General features: G+C 48.5%; 2 protein-coding genes and 1 long non-coding RNA gene across 4 annotated transcripts; all 3 read left to right on the top strand.

Annotated features, from left to right (window-relative positions):
• Positions 1-239: 239 nt before the first annotated feature.
• Positions 240-4,797, top strand: smtna (smoothelin a). Of its 2 annotated transcripts, none has more exons than XM_056291126.1 (8): positions 240-400; positions 1,335-1,452; positions 2,082-2,157; positions 2,309-2,437; positions 2,558-2,615; positions 2,828-2,945; positions 3,136-3,287; positions 4,228-4,797. In XM_056291126.1, the coding sequence occupies exons 2-8, from the start codon at positions 1,345-1,347 to the stop codon at positions 4,373-4,375; spliced, it is 789 nt and encodes a 262-aa protein (XP_056147101.1). In that variant the 5' UTR covers positions 240-400; positions 1,335-1,344; the 3' UTR covers positions 4,376-4,797. The 2 variants fall into 2 exon arrangements, with proteins under 2 accessions (XP_056147101.1, XP_056147100.1); XM_056291125.1 differs by having other exon boundaries at positions 1,290-1,452.
• A 979-nt stretch (positions 4,798-5,776) lies between these two features.
• On the top strand, positions 5,777-7,143 carry LOC130121463 (uncharacterized). The gene is made up of 3 exons (XR_008811072.1): positions 5,777-5,854; positions 6,916-6,993; positions 7,115-7,143. It is a non-coding gene; the product is annotated as an uncharacterized LOC130121463 (long non-coding RNA).
• A 106-nt stretch (positions 7,144-7,249) lies between these two features.
• LOC130121967 (phosphatidylinositol 4,5-bisphosphate 5-phosphatase A) lies at positions 7,250-15,881 on the top strand. The gene is made up of 12 exons (XM_056290965.1): positions 7,250-7,765; positions 8,849-8,956; positions 9,075-9,183; positions 9,420-9,536; positions 9,912-10,087; positions 10,289-10,400; positions 10,597-10,706; positions 10,837-11,047; positions 11,193-11,330; positions 11,489-11,554; positions 11,653-11,757; positions 15,172-15,881. Exons 1-12 carry the CDS (start codon positions 7,284-7,286, stop codon positions 15,637-15,639), a joined length of 2,202 nt encoding a protein of 733 aa, XP_056146940.1. The 5' UTR covers positions 7,250-7,283; the 3' UTR covers positions 15,640-15,881.
• The last annotated feature ends 1,494 nt before the right edge of the window (positions 15,882-17,375 follow it).

Below are 17,375 nucleotides of genomic sequence, written 5' to 3'. Positions count from 1 at the left end.
TCATCAGTCATGTGTAAGCACTCCCCGAGCGTGAGTCTTGAGGGGTTCACATGACATCATCCAGCGTGCAGTCGGCGTCAGACAGTTGTAAAAGGAAAGGTACGGAGGGATGGAAGGACAGACAGTGTGTTCTTCCTCCTCATTTTGAGTGGCTCATGTAAGCAATGTCCAACCAACTCTCCAAACATGCGTCCTTATGAAGCGAGGGGGGGGGTGTGGGGGGGTGGTGTGATATTGGGGGCCGGGCTCACACACTTCCCCGTGCCAATTTAAAGAAGGGGGGGAAACAGGGAAAGCATGTACGCTGGATGCTGTTAGGGAAGGACGCACACATCTGAACATCTGTGAGACTGCCGGAACATCCTTGGCTTGACGACAGGACACCGCTCCCTGACAGCAGGTAGGTGATGCTGCTCCCGGACGGACCCCCGCGGTCGCTGCGCGCGCATATCATCTTACATGTTATGTTACTGCAATGCCTTTTCTCTAATTCAGTCAATGCATCGTGTGCCTCTTGTTGTTGGTGTGTTGGCCTAGCTACAGGCAGTGTTTGCCTGGGACTAAACAGTTGTACACCGTTGTCAGGTGGTTCAGGAGGGGAGTCGGTCCGTTGCATGGCTATATTTGTACAAGTTTCGGGCGGTTCGGTCTGGCTCTGAGCTGGGTGCTGTGTGAGAGGGAAGGGTACGGGAAGCACAAACACTTGCAGCTCTCCTGCTGCTGCTGCTGCTGCTGCTGCTGCATGGTTTACATCAGCACACGGGGAACGTTTACATCCCAAATGCTCAGCAGACTGCCAGCAAACCAAGTGCAAACACACCCCCCCCCCCTGGGTTTGTAACTTTACTTTGTATTGTTTTTGTTCAATATGATTAAGTGTGTTGTTTTATTCTTCAAAATAACCAAGATTTGGGGGGGTTTGATGTTAAAAGTCCGCTGACTGCTGAGATAGGCTCCAGCATCCCCCACGACCCCGAGCAGGATAAGCGGTTTGGGTAATGGATGGATGTTAAAAGTTGCCATTTAGTCATCATGACTGGGTGTTGCTAATAGCTAACACAGCCCGAGACATGGTCAACCCCCTATTATTTAAACAAACTGTGACCTCACAAACGACTGGAACCTGCTCATCTGGCCTCTTTTGTGTCCCTCGCTTTGTCTTTCTCCCCATGTCTCACTGTTCTGGGTTTAGCGTATCATCACTGGGTGTGTGTGTGTGTGTGTGTGTTATTGTAGGCCTAAAAGTTGTCTTACAATATGCCTTTCCCCTGACTTTTTGTTGCATATAGTTTAAGGATTGTGTCCTCAGAGTTGTTGCGTTCGCTGTCCTCCAGAAATCTGGAAATGGAGGCAAAGGCTTCTGGGAAACCAGCAGCGACTGACGGTCCATCAGGCCCCCTGACAGCCCAGGATCTGTCTGCTATTGAGGATGAAGAGGTTCTCAATAAGATGGTGTGCAAGTTAACATGTCTAATGACCTACAGGCCCTAATAGTTGCACTGGGGCGGGGGGGTTCGAAAAGTACAGCGCCTTGCAAAGAAAATTTGGTTTTCAGATCCAATAAAAGTAAATAAACACATTGATTAAAATATAAATCACCTCGTGATATACTATTCATACAAAATAAATAAAATAATGTTTTATTGCTTGTACAGACCTTTAGTAGGAGCTCGGGAGAAATCACTTTCTAATTCATTCGGCCTTGAGAACTCGTCTTCAACTCCAGTGTTCAGATTCACTCAACTGGTAAAAATAAATAAATAAATCAATAAAATCAATGAAGTAAAATCCTTACACAGTAAAGTAAATACACAAATCCTCAAACAATAAAGTACAAAAAAGAAGTAAAATTAACCAATTATAGTGCTGTTGCTATGGTACTCCTGTATGATACTGAAATATATAGGAGTTGATTGACCATTTCTGAATTTCTAAAAATGTCTACTTCACGGGAAAAAAGGACGCAGCGTGCTGCTGAAAAGCACCGCTTTAAAGGTATGGCTGGTTTTTCTGTTTTGCTTTGTTTTTATATCATTTCTTCTCTATTCTTTAATTCTATATCCGGGTTTCGCTCGCCACAGCTGGACGAGGCGCGTGATTTTGAGGAGCGGCGGATGATCCGAGCTGCTCTCAGGGATCTGCTCAAGAAGAAGAGAGGTGACAGCCACGCGCAACATTTCATTCAGCAACTGCTCCACACATTGCGTCACCGCACTTCCGTCAGACCACCACGCCGCAGCAGCGTCTAAACCCTTTAACTGTTCGGTTCCTTGGCTTACTCCCCCACCCCCCATTTGTCTCCCATCAGAGAAGCGGGAGCGGGAGCGCGGGTCCCGGCAGCAGGACTTGCAACAGCAGGGTCTGAGTAAAGGGGGGGCAACAAGCATGCCGCTGACCCCGGCCAGGGGGCTGATGAACCAGCAGCCGTCACAGCACAGTCAGTCCGCCATCATGTTCTGCAGGGACAATACGCTGCGCTGTTGACCAGCGGGAGCGTTTTTAATTCATATTGAAGTTTTTTTAAATCTTTGTCCTGTTTTTCCCTACTCTTCCTCAGAGCCAACCAGCCAGCTCTCGCCATCACCCCCCGGTGCCTTTAACAAGACGACGCACAGGTGAGTCAACCTCGCGGAAACACGCCCCCCCTCAGGTGTCTTGACTTCACAGCCAAACGTTGCAGCATGTCTCTTAGGTTTACAAGGATATAGCCATCAGGGGTATAAGGTATGCTTGCCACCTCGGGGGGGGGGGGACCCCTAAAATGTCCTGTATAAGGATGAAGTTGGCCCACTGTGTGTACATTTTGTGCATCTTTTTCCTCCCCCAGCAAGGTGAATGCCGCTGTTGCCCCAGCTGTGAAATGCCCCGCCAGTGCAGCGCCCACGACTAAGAATGTCAAACAGATGCTGCTGGATTGGTGCCGGGCCAAAACAGAGCCATATGAGGTAAACTCCACACTCTGCCCTCAGCTCGCCATTACTCTCCCATGAAACTATATTAAGTTCTTCTCTCGTCGATTTTTCTTTCTCGTATATATATATATATATATATATATATATATATATATATATATATATATATATATATATATTGTTTTTCCTGACGTTTAAGTTCTTGTCTATCGGTTCAAAACAGGGCGTGGACATCCGTAACTTCTCCTCCAGCTGGGCTGATGGCATAGCCTTCTGCGCCTTGGTGCATCGCTTCTTCCCTGATGCCTTCGAGTACTCCATCCTTAATCCCAACAAGCGTAGGGACAACTTTCAGCTGGCTTTCACCACTGCGGAGTGAGCTTCCATCCCTCGTATGAATGTGCAGATGCAGCTTATAGGACATAAAGTCGGACTGCTTTGTAGATATGAGCCGAGAGGTCTGCGAGATTTGGGGAGATGTGATTTATCTGCTGTTGGGTACCTCCACTTGGGAGAATTCATTATTTGAGGCTCTGTTAGTCTTTGTATTCTCGCCCCCCTCCCTCCCTCGCTCTCCCTCTCCCTCCCTCTCTGTCTCCCTCTCTCGCTCTCGCTCCCTCTCCTTCTCCCTCTCCCCCTTCTCTCTCCCTCTTCCTCCCTCTCTCTCTCTTTCCCTCTCCCTCGCTCTGTCTCTCTCGCGCTCTCTCCCTCTCTCTCGCTCCCTCTCTCCCTCTCTCCGTCTGTCTCCCCCCCTCTCCCTCTCTCTCTTGCTCCCTTTCTCTCTCTCTCACTCTCTTTCTCTATCTCTCTCCCTTCCTCTGTCTCCCTCTCCCTCCCTCTCTGTCGCTCTCTCTTGCTCTCTCCCTCTCTCACTCTGTCTCTCCCTCCCCCCTCTGTATTTCTCCCCCTCTCTCTGTCTCTCCCTGTCTCTCTCCCTTTTCCTCACCTCACTCTCTCTCCCTCTCGATCTCCCTCCCTCTCTCCCTTTCTCGCCCTCTGTCTCCCTCGCCCTCTCTCTGTCTCCCTCTGTCTCCCTCTCTCGTCCCCCTCTCTCTTTTCCTCCTCTCTCTCTCTTAACTGATATGTGAATCGGTTCTGCGGTGAAAATTACGTCTTTATAGGACAGGTTAATGTGGAGGAGTGACTTTGTTTCACATCGTTAAAAAGACGTGCCATTGTTACATTTTGTTTTCCTGTTTAATAGAGCTGTTTTAAATTCCAAATTCATCCCTCCTCTCTCTCTCTCTCTCTCTCTCTCTCTCTCTCTCTCTCTCTCTCTCTCTCTCTCTCTCTCTCTCTCGCTCTACGGTTGTAGGAAGCTGGCAGACTGCCCTCCTCTGCTTGATGTTGACGACTTACTCCGGATGGACGAGCCCGACTGGAAGTGTGTGTACACATACATCCAGGAGTTCTACCGCTGCCTGGTGGAGAAAGGCCTGGTCAAAACCAAAAAGCGAGCTTGAGCTATATCAGAAACACCGTCATGACCGCACACTCAAGAAACCGTGCACGCACCGTCACCAGCTGAAGTTAACCGTGTGCATGTTGTGCGACAGAATTACAACCAAAGAAATTCCGTAAAAGATTGTTTTTTCCACTTTGATGTGTCTTGATTGTAAATTGCCTTAATGTTGAAGCAGAATACCTTATGTGCGGTATTTGTAATATGTGTGTAACAGCGGATGCTTATCTTTCTTGTTTGGAGACCACAGTTGACAGCTGGCACTTGGGGTCAGTACATTCCACTAAGATTACACATCTGCATTAATCTCAGTCAAAGCCTCCGGTAATCTGAGAATGGCTTTTTATGGTGTTGTGGTTTTAGCCTGTCCTCACTGAAAACCAGCGTACACAAATTAAACACGTTAAATAAATGTTATGTAACGCACTGTGCTCACGACTGCTCAGTTTCTGCACCACTTTCAGATGAGATGCGAATATTCCGTGTTTGTAAGTGACTGTCTGAAAAAGTATCACGGAGCCATCTGTCAGAAAATGTTGTCCAGTCATTGCAAAGAAAAGACCGTTTACGTCATAAAAGGGGGAGAGCAGTGTCGTACACTCATTCTACGTGATGCTACTATTAATGATGAGGCAAAAAAAGACGGGGGAGGGGGAGGGGAGAGGGAAAAATATGAAGACATAAAGTCTTTAATGGAGCAACACTTAAGCATCCCATCTTGACTACAGTCTGTAATTATCAAATTCTGAACATGGGATAATCAGTAGAGCAGCATAACGAGTGGTCGAGGAGCAGATTTACAAACCGTGTTGTTGACGTGGCCCGGCAGCCCTGTAGTGAAGATGTCATTATCTGGGTGCACATCGGTTACAGTGGGACATTTTAAGTGTCCAAGTGTCCAGCGGGGTACATTCTGGGATTAGCGCGTCATTGATAGGGCAGATGCTCTGTTCTTTATGCAGGGCAGAACGTTTAGTTGTTAAGGCAAACGCAGTTGCACTGTGGCAGCGGCTTTGATCTCGCACGGGACCATCTGAAACTATCCGCGTGGGCTACAATGTATCAGAGTCGCGCAACACACAGAGAGGCGCACGCGTGACCAGGTCGGCGGACGCGGGGCTGGCACGTGTGCCGTGTAACGGATCTTAGCGGTTGGACTCGGATACTGTCCAGTTGGTGATATCGCAGGTATCGCCGACTGAACCATGTAGCCTTGTGGATAGAGACGCATCGAGAGAAGCCGCCTCGTCTCGTGAGAGCTCGCCGCACGGGCGCCGAACGCGACAAGCCGTCCGCTGTATGCATGGTTACCGGCGTTTTGCGTCTTCGTGCAGTTCGGGGTTTTGCGGAAATAACCGACCTTGTTGTCACGCACGATGGCGTGCGCCTCGCTCGGCATGCGAAACAAGGGGACCGAGGTCTCGCTCGGTGCGGATCTGTGACACCCGTCTCACCGTTCACCTTGGAAAACGCATGAAAGGTGAGGAGAGGATCTCGAGTTTTCACGTCCCCTGCGAAACACAGCAGCTGGTGTGCGTTATTTCTGCAAGTATCTCGCTTTTTTCCCCATTGCATACGTGTTAATGGTTTTATGACAGATGTTGTACTAATATTGAGACGATGCTTTGAATAACAATGGACTAAGGTCTCACAGCTTCGTGGGTAAGGTCAAGCTCTGCTGAGCGATGGAAATTTCTCTTTGATTCTTCAGCCTGAATTTGCTGCAATCACAGCTGGTCACTATACACGAAGCTCTCTTCTGCTGTTTTGATGTTGTGGTCTCACCGAGTTTGTTCGGTGATAAAGGATCCTAATCTTCACGCAGTGAATAACTTGCAGAGGTGTATCATTTCTCCGTGGGAGCAGAGATAGTGCCAGCCTGTCACGGTCTTCATAGTTCGGCGTGGGGCAAGGTCCTGATCTGCATGACCTATTTGTGACCCATTTGTTGACGTTGTATGGATTGTTGTGCTCCTCATCTGCATCTGGTGTGTGCGCCATCTAGTGCAGACACAGTCTGAGGGTATGGGTCCTGGTCTCTTAACAGGTAGGGAGGGTGTAGGTGTCTGTGTATGTATATGTGTGTGCATGTGTGTTGTGTGTGTGTGTGTGTGTGTGTGTGTGTGTGTGTGTGTGTGTGTGTGTGTGTGTGTGTGTGTGTGTGTGTGTGTGTGTGTGTGTGTGTTGATGGATGGATGGATGGATGGATGGATGGATGGGTGGATGGATGCACGGATGTGGGGTGTAGTTATCCATTTCATTTCTGAGCCAATCCCATCCAGACTCATTACAACCTCTACCACAAAGCCTTCTTCTTTTCTTTTTTTTTTGCATAGCAAGGGGCTCTAGAACCAAAAACTGTTGCTAAGCAACAGAAGTGAAGTTCAGAAAGGGGGAACAAAGTTAATCCTTTAGTCTGAACACCTATCAAATAAATCGTTATCTCTGAAGCATAGGGAGGAGGAAAGCTGCTCGGTTTAGATTCGTTCTGGCTCTCATTCGGTGCAAGAAATCATTTTATTTTCTGCCTGTCCTTCACAGATTCACCCATGGGTGCAGGAGGTCTCTGACCCAGGGGGAAAGGAAGAGCAAAGCTGGGGGAGAGCAAACAACACAAAGGTCCCTCATTTCAGTCTTTACTGATATTTCTAAGCTCCCTTCAGCCAATGATTTTTTTTAAAATTTATTAATACACTATACTGTCTCCTCTTTTAAGCCCTTCTACAGTTTCCCTCTACAGATATCCATATGCTGCACCTAGCAGCCTGATGGAGCTGATGCAGCAAAAACAAAACAGCGGTGAACAGATCAAGGTGCAAACTACATGCCATGATTTTCCAGCAACTAGTCTGGGATTACGCTCAGGACTAGTTGCCCGGGAACCTGCTCTCATCAGCCCCTCAGGACTGATGGAGCAACCTGGACTGAGCGCAGGGCGGGTTGTTAGCACACCCAATGAAATGCAAGACCATAAACCGTCAGGGCAGGCAGGTTCTGGTACCAGCCCTGCACCGTTAGCAAGTATTAGACGACCAAGGCCAACTGCTTTGGGAACCAAAGCGACTATGAGGCCAACCAGAGTCTCGGAGCGTCTCCCGAAGGACAGGGATTCACTTCCGGTTTGTATCCCAGGACCTCAGAGTACCAACGCCCTGCCGCTCTCCCCCACAGAGTCCGCTATCTCTCCCCACAGCCCTCAGCCTCTCATCAGTCCACCCTACCTGAGCCCCCAGCCTCCCCTCCCACCCTCTCAGTCCAGACCTATCTCACCTTCTAGTCTCAGCCCCAAACCCAACCGCAGTCCTCACCAACAAACGACCACTTCCCCTGGGGACACGACAGAGAACCAGACAGAGTCGGACAAGACGAGAGGAGAAACAAATGACTTCAGGTGAGACAGCAGATCGTGTCTTTGAGGCATAGTGATGATGGTATCAGTGCACCTCTGTCCTTTGTTCTGCAGGGGCTGTTTTGTTCACTCTGTGGTTCTCTGTGGATAATGATTCTTGATTTGTTGTAAGAAAACTGTTGTCTGCTACGTAGTGTCACATGAATCCCAAGTCCCACATTTCACTGAGAGCTCTGCAGAAGGACACAAGCTTATTTTCGTGGAAGACGTCCCAGAAATTTTACTTCTTTCCCCCTCTCTTAACTGAGAGGTGTCCCCCCCCCTCCCCAAATGCACCTTTCATGCATACGCACAGTATAGAGAATGTTCCCTGCTGACTCATGGAGCCACAACAGAGGTTCCTCCTAGTGCTTCTGAGGATCAAGGTAGTGATATGATTCCGCTTCCGGTGTGGAAAGATGGCGGCGCAAATTCACGTTTGCGGCCGCCTCACCCAGTGCCGTCCATGCAGCGTCTTTGCCCACGTCTGCGTCTAAATTTTGTCTTCGTTTGATGGCTGGGAGAGTTTGGTCTGTTGCGTCCTGTGGGCCCAGGGACCACGGCACCTGCCTGGAGCTGTGCCTGAAGAGGTAACGCCGCGGGCGGTCTGACAGGACGTGGAAGCGGGGCATGCTAAGCTAACTGCTAGCCCACGCAGACCGGCGGTTCCGACAGTCATGCTGGCTGGCGTTCGTTCTCCTGGACTGTGATTTCTTTATTTTTTATTTTTAGTTTATGTGTTAGTTTGGATATATGTATTCTTGTTGTTCTGGGATGTGTTTTTGTCTTTGTGTTGCACTGCTGCGGGCTGGGGGAAACGATGTTTCAAGTGTTCCTGATATCTGAAATATTACTTGACTCTGTTGTTATTGGGGTCAACCCACAAGTCTTGGCAACATGTCTGCAATGCTGATTTGTGGCATTGTTCCGCTGATTTGTAATTTGGGCCTCTTCTTACTTGTGTCATTACCGAATAAGTGTCCTCTAAATGAGAAAATGTAAATGTAGACTACAAACTATTTCAAATGATGCATATGATGTATTGGGCCATTTCTACTTTTTGCTATCTTTCCTGTCTTTGGCCAGGGTCTATATAGTAACATGGAACGTGGGATCAGCTGTTCCTCCGGATGACATCACCTCTCTCTTCGGACCAAATGTTTCTGATGGTACCACAGACATGTTTATTGTAGGGTAAGCAAACTTTTCCAGAAAATTCAGCAGTTTGTATTCATACAAACTCTTTTTCCCGTGTTTCTCTTTTTACTTAGCTTTTTTTCCCCATTTTTTCTACTTTTCTGGCACTCCGCAGGCTACAGGAAGTTAACTCGATGATAAACAAGCGACTGAAAGATGCTTTGTTTACCGACCAGTGGAGTGAGCTCTGCATGGACACACTCAGTCGCTATGGATACGTGTTGGTCTGTAGGAAGTTAAATATGATGATGCATGTTGTGCCATCACGTGACAGAATTTTATTCCTGATCCAGTGTGCATATTAGTATTCCTACCTCATCACAATAAGGTTTTATTTTCCCCCATTTGTTATTTATTCATTTATTATTTATTATTTATTATTTTGGCTGTATTCATAAAATGCAAATTCTTGCTGTCACACTTTTTTTATGTATTGTTTTCTTTCGCTCTATTCCGCTAGGTGGCGTCCCAGAGAATGCAGGGAGTGCTGCTGCTGGTGTTCTCCAGGTTCTGTCACCTTCCCTTCCTGAGAGGTGTGCAGACAGAGAGCACACGTACAGGACTGGGGGGGTATTGGGTACGTGCCAGCTATTGTACGGAGCTTCGTTTGCATGTGTGTGGGGGGGGGGGGTGTGGGGGATGGGGGGTAGTATATGTGGCGCTGTCAGCAGGGGCGTGCATGCCGGGTTGTCTGCGCGTGTGTGTGAGTTTGTGACCTTCCTGTGCCTGTTGATGTCAGCACCACCTCTGGCTGCTGGTGCAGTCTCCTTCTGCTGGAGGTCAGTGCAGCAGCTGCAGCAGCGGGGCTGTCTGGTTTTCTCTGATTCGCTGGCAAAAGGCACCGTCCTTCAGTGCCGGACGGACACGTCCGCGGCTGATGCATGCCGGTTCACCGGGCCTGAGTGACGGAGCAGCTGTTTCACACTGTCGTTCTCCCGTCTCACACCTTAAGGGTAACAAAGGGGGCGTCAGCGCCAGGATGACGATGTTTGGACACCCGGTGTGTTTCCTCAACTGTCACCTCCCGGCCCACATGAGGAACCTCGAGCAGCGCATGGAGGACTTTGAGAGCATTCTGCAGCAACAGCAGTTTGAAGGGGGCACCGCCACTGGTGTGCTAGACCACGAGTGGGTGATATGACTTACACACACACACACACACACACACACATATATATATATATATATATATATATATATATATATATATATATATATATATATACACAGCAATGCTGCGACTGCATGCCACTGGGTCTAGCGAATGCTCACTGACTGCCAAGTGCTCGCCCCAATCAAAACAATGTCTTGCTCCTCCTCTGTGTCTAGTGTGGTGTTCTGGTTTGGGGATCTGAATTTCCGCATTGAAGACTATGACATCCACGTGGTGAAGTGCGCCATTGATAGCAATAAACTGCCTCTGCTGTGGGAAAGGGACCAGGTAATGCAGCCTCAATGTCTCGCTGTTTATTGTCTAACTCGCCCTAAGGGAATTGTTCTGATCTCCCTGTCGTATGATGTTCATCAACGACACCAGAAGGGGGCGCTCTTGTGCAAGATTAACAAATGTCCTTCTGTGTCAGGCATTTTGTTATTCATCCAGGCTGTGTGGCCTCTAATATTTGTTTTTTCAACAGCTCAATATGGCTAAAAACACCGAATCCATCTTGGAGGGCTTCATGGAGGGCACTCTGAAATTTCCCCCAACTTATAAATTTGATGTGGGAACTCATACATACGACACTAGGTATGTCAAGCTGGTGTCATGACAAACTGGTTTAGGACTTGTTTGTTCCTTGAGGCAAGGTTGAAATATTTCTTACCACAACATCGCGCCACCTTTTCCATTTTTTATTATTTGTTTGTTTGTTTGTTAGCGCTAAGAAACGCAAGCCTGCCTGGACAGATCGCATACTCTGGCGCCTTCGTCGCACTGGCTCCCCCGTCCCTACCCACAATGCAGCACTGCAGCGCGGTCTTACCTCGTGGCTGGGTGGGGCAACGAAAGTGACGCAGCACGTGTACCGTAGTCACATGGGCTACACAATCAGCGACCATAAACCTGTTTCTGCCTTGTTTTCATTACATGTAAGTTTAATAATAGAAATGACTCACAAACATCTGAAACACACCGCCTTCTATAACAAATACCCCCCCCCCTTTGTAGTTTGGCTGCTTGATTTAGGAATTGGGTTTTATCTTTTCACCTTGTGTGCCATGTTCTTTTGAATAGTTCCCTTTCAAGGTGGATCTTCCCTTGGTGGAACTGCAAGCAAGCAAAGAATGGAGCAAGATGTCTGACGCAACAGTCAGATTCACTGTAGCGTCAACCTACCAGCGAAGCTCCTTGGACTGGGTCGCGATATATAAGGTCATTCTTATTTCATACAGATGGGATTAGCCTCCTTGGGGGGGGATTGCTTTTGATGAACTCGAAATGCTGAAGCCAAATCTTATCATTTTACGCTGCCCCCTTATTAATTCTTGTAACATCCTCTATCCATCCATCTATCTATTGTGTCCTCGCAGACTGGATTCAAGCATCACAAGGACTACGTAGCACATGTACTGGCCAAGGGGGAGTATGTGACACAGGTAAGCTAAGTTCTGTCACATTAGCAAGTTTCCCCTCATGATAAATAAATAAATAAATCCGATGTGTTTCTGAGTCTTGTCTACCTCTCTTCTCTCAGGTGACGTTTACAGAGGAGGACTTGCCGAGGGATGATGGGGAATACATCCTGGGTTACTACAGTAACAATATGAACAGTATCGTCGGTGTGTCACAGCCCATCCAGGTAAAAACCAAGATAAGATAAGATGCGCTTTTATTAATCCCCATGGGGAAATTCATCCTCTGCATTTAACCCATCCCAACGCACACAACGGAAGCAGTGGGCAGCTGGGTAGCTAGGAGCGGTGGGCGGCTGGGTAGCTAGGAGCAGTGGCCAGCCGACTTGCAGCGCCCGGCGACCAACTCCAGCTCCTGTTGCCTTGCTTCAGTCAAGGGCACGAACAGGAGTGCTAACCCGAGCATGCATGTGGCACGTTGATGGTGGGAGGAAACCGGAGCACCCGGAGGAAACCCACGCAGACACGGGGAGAACACGCAAACCCCACACAGAAAGGACCTGGGACGGCCTGGGGTTCGAACCCAGGACTTTCTTGCTGTGAGACAACAGTGTTACTCTGTGTCAATAAAGAAGCATAATCTTACTTTTGCCTGTGGAATTTTGATGATATTACGTTAGATTGCCTTCAGAGAGTCCTGATCCTAACCCCCAGATCGTGTCCACATTTCTGTGAGTCAACTCAAATTTGAAAGTGATTAAACTGACATTGTTTTCAAAAGGCAAGGCAAATACCCCACAATGTCAAACTGAACAAAGCTTCAGAAGGTCTTGCAAAATGTGTGGAGATTAAAGTACAGAAGCAGCTTATTTGAATTATCATTCAAGTGCCTGAGTCAAAACATTGTCGGTGCACTTTTATGCATGGCAAGTTCATCAATGCTCAAGCAAATGAATTTTTTGTCTCTGTGTTTCTAAATGATGCCAATGTTTTTAGTGAGGTCTGGGCTAAAAAATAAAAATAGAGGATTTGTTCTTTAATTACCATCCCTATCTGAAGCTTTGGCACGGTAAAATAAGATATCTTCAAGCAGTTAATTGTCCCTGCCACTGCAAAGCAACCCACCACCTGCTGCAGACACCACCTTGCTTCACAGTGAGGGTGGTCGTGGATGGATGAGGAGCTGTGGTTGGTTTCAATCAGACATACATATAGCCCTTTGCAGCAGTGGTGTAGATATGGGTGTGGATGGTAGGGACATGTGCCTACCAATGTCAAGGGACTACTGAATTGTCCTGAACAATGTTTTGAGCAACCTTCGTCAGTTTAACTCCATGACCACGCCCATCCCCCAGCTGTATGGCAGAGAATTAGAGGAGCTTGGGATGTGTCATGGTTTAAAAGATCCAGGATAGATGGCTCTCTCATCACACCGTAAGATCAGGTCTTCACTGTGCAGAGCTAGCCTTAGTCTGGTATTATGAGGTCCAGAGCTCAGCTCCAGAGTGTTTGCTAACCCGTATTCGTCGCTCGAGCGTGTCATGATTTTAACATTATCAACATTTTATTGCTGGTAATGTTATGGCAGAGCGTCCGGGTGACATGGCAGTCTATTCCGTTGCCTACCAACACGGGGGTCGGCGGTTCGAATCCCCGTGTTACCTCCGGCTTGGACGGGCGTCCCTACAGACACAATTGGCCGTGTCTGCGGCCGGGAAGCTGGATTTGGGTATGTGTCCTGGTCGCTGCACTAGCGCCTCCTCTGGTCGGTCGGGGCGCCTGTTCAGGGGGGAGGGGGACTGGGGGGAATACTGTGATCCTCCCACGTGCTATGTCCCCCTGGCGAAACTTCTCACTGTCAGGTGAAAAGAAGCGGTTGGTGACTCCACGTGTATCGGAGGAAGCATGCGGTAGTCTCCAGCCCTCTCCGGATCGGCAGAGGGGGTGGAGCAGCGACCGGGACGGCTCGAAAGGGTGGGGTAATTGACCGGGTACAACTGGGGAGAAAAAGGGGGGGAGGGGATGAAAGATACAAAGCAAGATACTAGGATTAAATAACAAGAAGAATATTAGAAGAATAAGATGGAGACTTTAAAAAAGAAACCGAGGATAGCCAGAGCCGGACAAACAAAACGCTAATAAGATGGAAGCAGAACCTCCCATTAAAACCTGCTTGAATTCAGTTCACAAGTGCAGCCAACCAGCTCCTGCAAAATGACTTTATGTACACCTTCACTTTTTTGCAGGTTGTGGGTCTGTGTAACCTTTTGAATCAGAGAGGGTACATCCCTTTAAGAGTCCTGTTTTGGACAAATCATACGAGCAACTATAGAGAGCACATTTTGCAGAATCACACTCTGTGAACATTGTCAGTCCAACAAACATATAAAACAAAATGTCCCTACCAATGTTGAAGCCAAGCCCATGCCCTTGCTTTGCTCAGGTGTGCCATTCTTTTGTACGAGATAACACAATCTGTTGTGCAGCATTCCAACAGTCCGTCACAACTTCTACCAAGTTGGCCAGTTACCAAGTACCTTCTTTTCAGAAGTAGCTGCTTTCGTTTTTCTTTTCTTTTTGTTGTTTGGTTGAAATTTTCACCCTTTTTCTCCACAATTGTAACCGGCCAATTACCCCACTCCCCGAGCCGTTCCAGTCACTGCTCCACCCCCCTCGGCTGATCCAGGGAGGGCTGCCGACTGTCACATGCCTCATCCGATACACGTGGCGTCGCCAGCCGCCTCTTTTCACCTGACAGTGAGGAGTTTCGCCAGGGGGACGTAGCGCGTGGGGAGATCATGCTATTCCCCCCAGTTCCCCCTCCCCCCCGACCAGAGGAGGCGCTAATGCAGCGACCAGGACACATACCCACATCCGGCTTCCCACTAGCAGACACGACCAATTGTGTCTGTAGGGATGCCCGACCAATCCAGAAGTAACACAGGGATTCGAACCGGCGATCCCCCTGTTGGTAGGCAACGGAATAGATCACTACGCTATACCCGGATGCCCAGAAGTAGCTACTTTCTGGTCATTCTTCAGTGAATCTTGTCTTCTCCAGAAGATCTGCCGTGGCAATCTCGGAACTGGGTTGTTCTTGGGATTTTGGTGACCAACCTGGTCGGTTCCTTGGTTTGTTTGGAGGACCAGCTCCAGAGAGCCTTAGCAGTTCCATTGTATCCACAGCTTTCCTAACCCTCATTCATTTTTCATCCTTCTTCTCCTTAAAAGTAGAGTAGACTGCTCTTGTGAGCCCTACATTGTTTTACACTCTTCTCTACACCTCACAATTCTGTCTGTGAACTTTACAGACATTTCCTTGAAATGTATGATCACTTTTTCTGCTCTGCCAACCAGAAACCTCTAAAGGAGTCTGGATTGTATTGTGTTACTGTAAAGTGTTATCACAAAAGGGCTGAATAAGTATGGATTGAACACATGTTTGCTTTTCCAACTCTAACATGTTGAGATGTGTCAATACAAAATCAGTTTGATGATATTAGTCAACATGTGTTGTGTAGTAACGTGACAACATGCAGGAAAAGTTAAGGTTGAACATATTCTGAAGGCCTGTAGTATATTGACTCTCCTTATCCACTAACTTCTCTAATTCAGACATCTCCTCTCAAAATTGATCTTAGATCCAGATGCCAGCCCATAGCCCCACCGTGTGCCGCTCTGACAGCTCTGATGTCAGTTCAGAAGATGACAGCACACTGGTTCTGCTGGCCCCATGCTCCCGAAGCCCCAGTCCCAAAACAGGAAAACACCACCATCGCAACCTACGTAGTCGCAGTCCTGCTGTCCCTGCTCTTTCCTCCAATCCATTACCTTCTTTGCAAGGCCTCAGTCTCTGCCCTCGTCCCAAAGAAGGCCAGACACATAGCCGCTCACCCTGCTCCGCTGCCAAGAAAGAGCGACTGGTCTCCCCCGACACGCTGCCGTCTCCCTCCATCAGCCCTCTCAGCCCACGAAGCCCCGTGTCGCCAGGCAGTGGGGTTACTGCCCCAGAGGCCCTGATCGCTGCCATCCTGGGTGAACATAGACCAGCTCAAGTCAGCCCTACAGGGGGCAGACAAACTGGGAAGGCTGGGGAACCAATTTTATGAGGGCTATACCAATGGTGATAACTAATTATTGAGTAGAAAGGGGCGTCCGGGTAGTGTAGTGGTCTATTCCATTGCCTACCAACACGGGGATCGCCGGTTCGAATTCTTGTGTTACCTCCGGCTTGGTCGGGCGTCCCCTACAGACACAATTGGCCGTGTCTGTGGGTGGGAAGCCGGAAGTGGGTATGCGTCCTTGTCGCTGCACTAGCGCCTCCTCTGGTCGGTCGGGGTGCCTTTTCGGGGAGGGGAGGGGGAACTGGGGGGAATCGCGTGATCCTCCCGCGTGCTACGTCCCCCTGGCGAAACTCCTCACTGTCAGGTGAAAAGAAGTGGCTGGCGACGCCACATGTATCGGAGGAGGCATGTGGCAGTCTGCAGCCCTACCCGGATTAGCAGAGGGGGGGTGGAGCAGACATCGGGACAGCTCGGAAGAGTGGGGAAATTGACCGGATACAACTGGGGAGAAAAAGGGGGGGGGGGAAGGGAGATCAAAAACAAAAAATAGAAAAAGAAAAGGAAAGGAAATGAGGAAGAAGGGTGAGAGCTGCTAATATTGTGTTCAGGTGTTGATGTGACCCAACACTGTCCCTTGGCTCACAGGAGCAGCACACTTCATTACGTAGACTGTAGTTAGCAGCATTCCGCATTGTGGCATAACAGCTATGTATATTTCTGAATCTACCATTAATGACTCCATCTCACACACTGTGTGTACCTTGGAGTCGGTCACTTCCACAGACTGCAGACATTCATGTCTATATCTTACCCCCCCCCCCAAAAAAAGTGCTTTTATAGACTCATACTCTATAGCGTACCTAAACAACTGCTGAATGTGAAACCAAAGCCAGGGGGAATCCGCTGTGGACCTTGTCTACATTACCGACAGAATGTGGACGATGGAAATGTCCTCGTGTCAGAATCAGGACCCTGGACTGTAAGGATGCTCAGAGACTTTGGTGGGAGTCATAGTTCGCCACACCGTTTGTTTCTGTGACCCGGATGCTGTGTGTGTGTGTGTGTGTGTGTGAAAGTGTGTGTTTGTGTTCATATATGTATGTGTCTGTACGTTCTGTGTGCTTCAAAGAGAGACGAGAGACGAGAGAGAGAGAGAGAGAGAGAGAGAGAGAGAGAGAGAGAGAGAGAGAGAGAGAGAGAGAGAGAGAGAGGGAGATTTGAAATTAAAAGTGAAGGGCAGCCATTTTGCAGCAGATGTGGTTTTACATGTACTGTACTGGGTTATAATGTGTACAGAAAAGTGACGCGCCAGTTTGCCGCTGCAGCCATCCTCGGTTCATATAGCCCCCCCCCCCCCCGTACGGCCACGTGACTCGACTAATAATCCTAGATCAGTGGTGTTATTTTTATCAGCTTTGTGAATACAGTCCCTGGTCTATAGAACAAGTCTTTGTCTTGACTGTCATGGTTGTTCTGGGTTTTACGTCAGTCTCGAAATGATGACTGCTGTTTTAGCTGTGTGAGAGGAAAACAATAAAAACCAACAACGTTTAAACCTACGGAAAAAAAGGTGCTCGTGATTATTGGGTGAACATCACAATACACCATCCCAGAGAAACACTACAAGAGAGTTCAGATCTCCGCCAGGCCTCCATCTCCTCCTGGACTTAAGCGAGAAACCGTCTGAGAGGGCGTCCGGAGGCCGTGGCGGTCTATTCCGTTGCCTACCAACACGGAGATCGCCGGTTCGAATCCCTGTGTTGCCTCCGGCGTCCCTACAG

The sequence above is a fragment of the Lampris incognitus genome, chromosome 12 (genome assembly GCF_029633865.1).
Source record: "Lampris incognitus isolate fLamInc1 chromosome 12, fLamInc1.hap2, whole genome shotgun sequence".
Lineage (NCBI taxonomy): Eukaryota > Metazoa > Chordata > Actinopteri > Lampriformes > Lampridae > Lampris > Lampris incognitus.
The sequence above is the reverse complement of the archived record's forward strand: the minus strand, read 5'-3'. Positions and strand labels throughout refer to the sequence as shown.

Excerpts from the sequence above, each read along its gene's own strand:
- smtna (XM_056291126.1), top strand. The coding sequence starts at position 1,345 with ATGGAGGCAAAGGCTTCTGGGAAACCAGCAGCGACTGACGGTCCATCA. Across the intron at positions 1,453-2,081 it reads AAGAGGTTCTCAATAAGATG|CTGGACGAGGCGCGTGATTT; the intron begins GTGTGCAAGTTA and ends CGCTCGCCACAG. Across the intron at positions 2,616-2,827 it reads TTTAACAAGACGACGCACAG|CAAGGTGAATGCCGCTGTTG; the intron begins GTGAGTCAACCT and ends TTCCTCCCCCAG.
- LOC130121967 (XM_056290965.1), top strand. The coding sequence starts at position 7,284 with ATGGAGCAACCTGGACTGAGCGCAGGGCGGGTTGTTAGCACACCCAAT. Across the intron at positions 10,401-10,596 it reads TGCTGTGGGAAAGGGACCAG|CTCAATATGGCTAAAAACAC; the intron begins GTAATGCAGCCT and ends TTTTTTCAACAG. Across the intron at positions 10,707-10,836 it reads ACTCATACATACGACACTAG|CGCTAAGAAACGCAAGCCTG; the intron begins GTATGTCAAGCT and ends TTTGTTTGTTAG.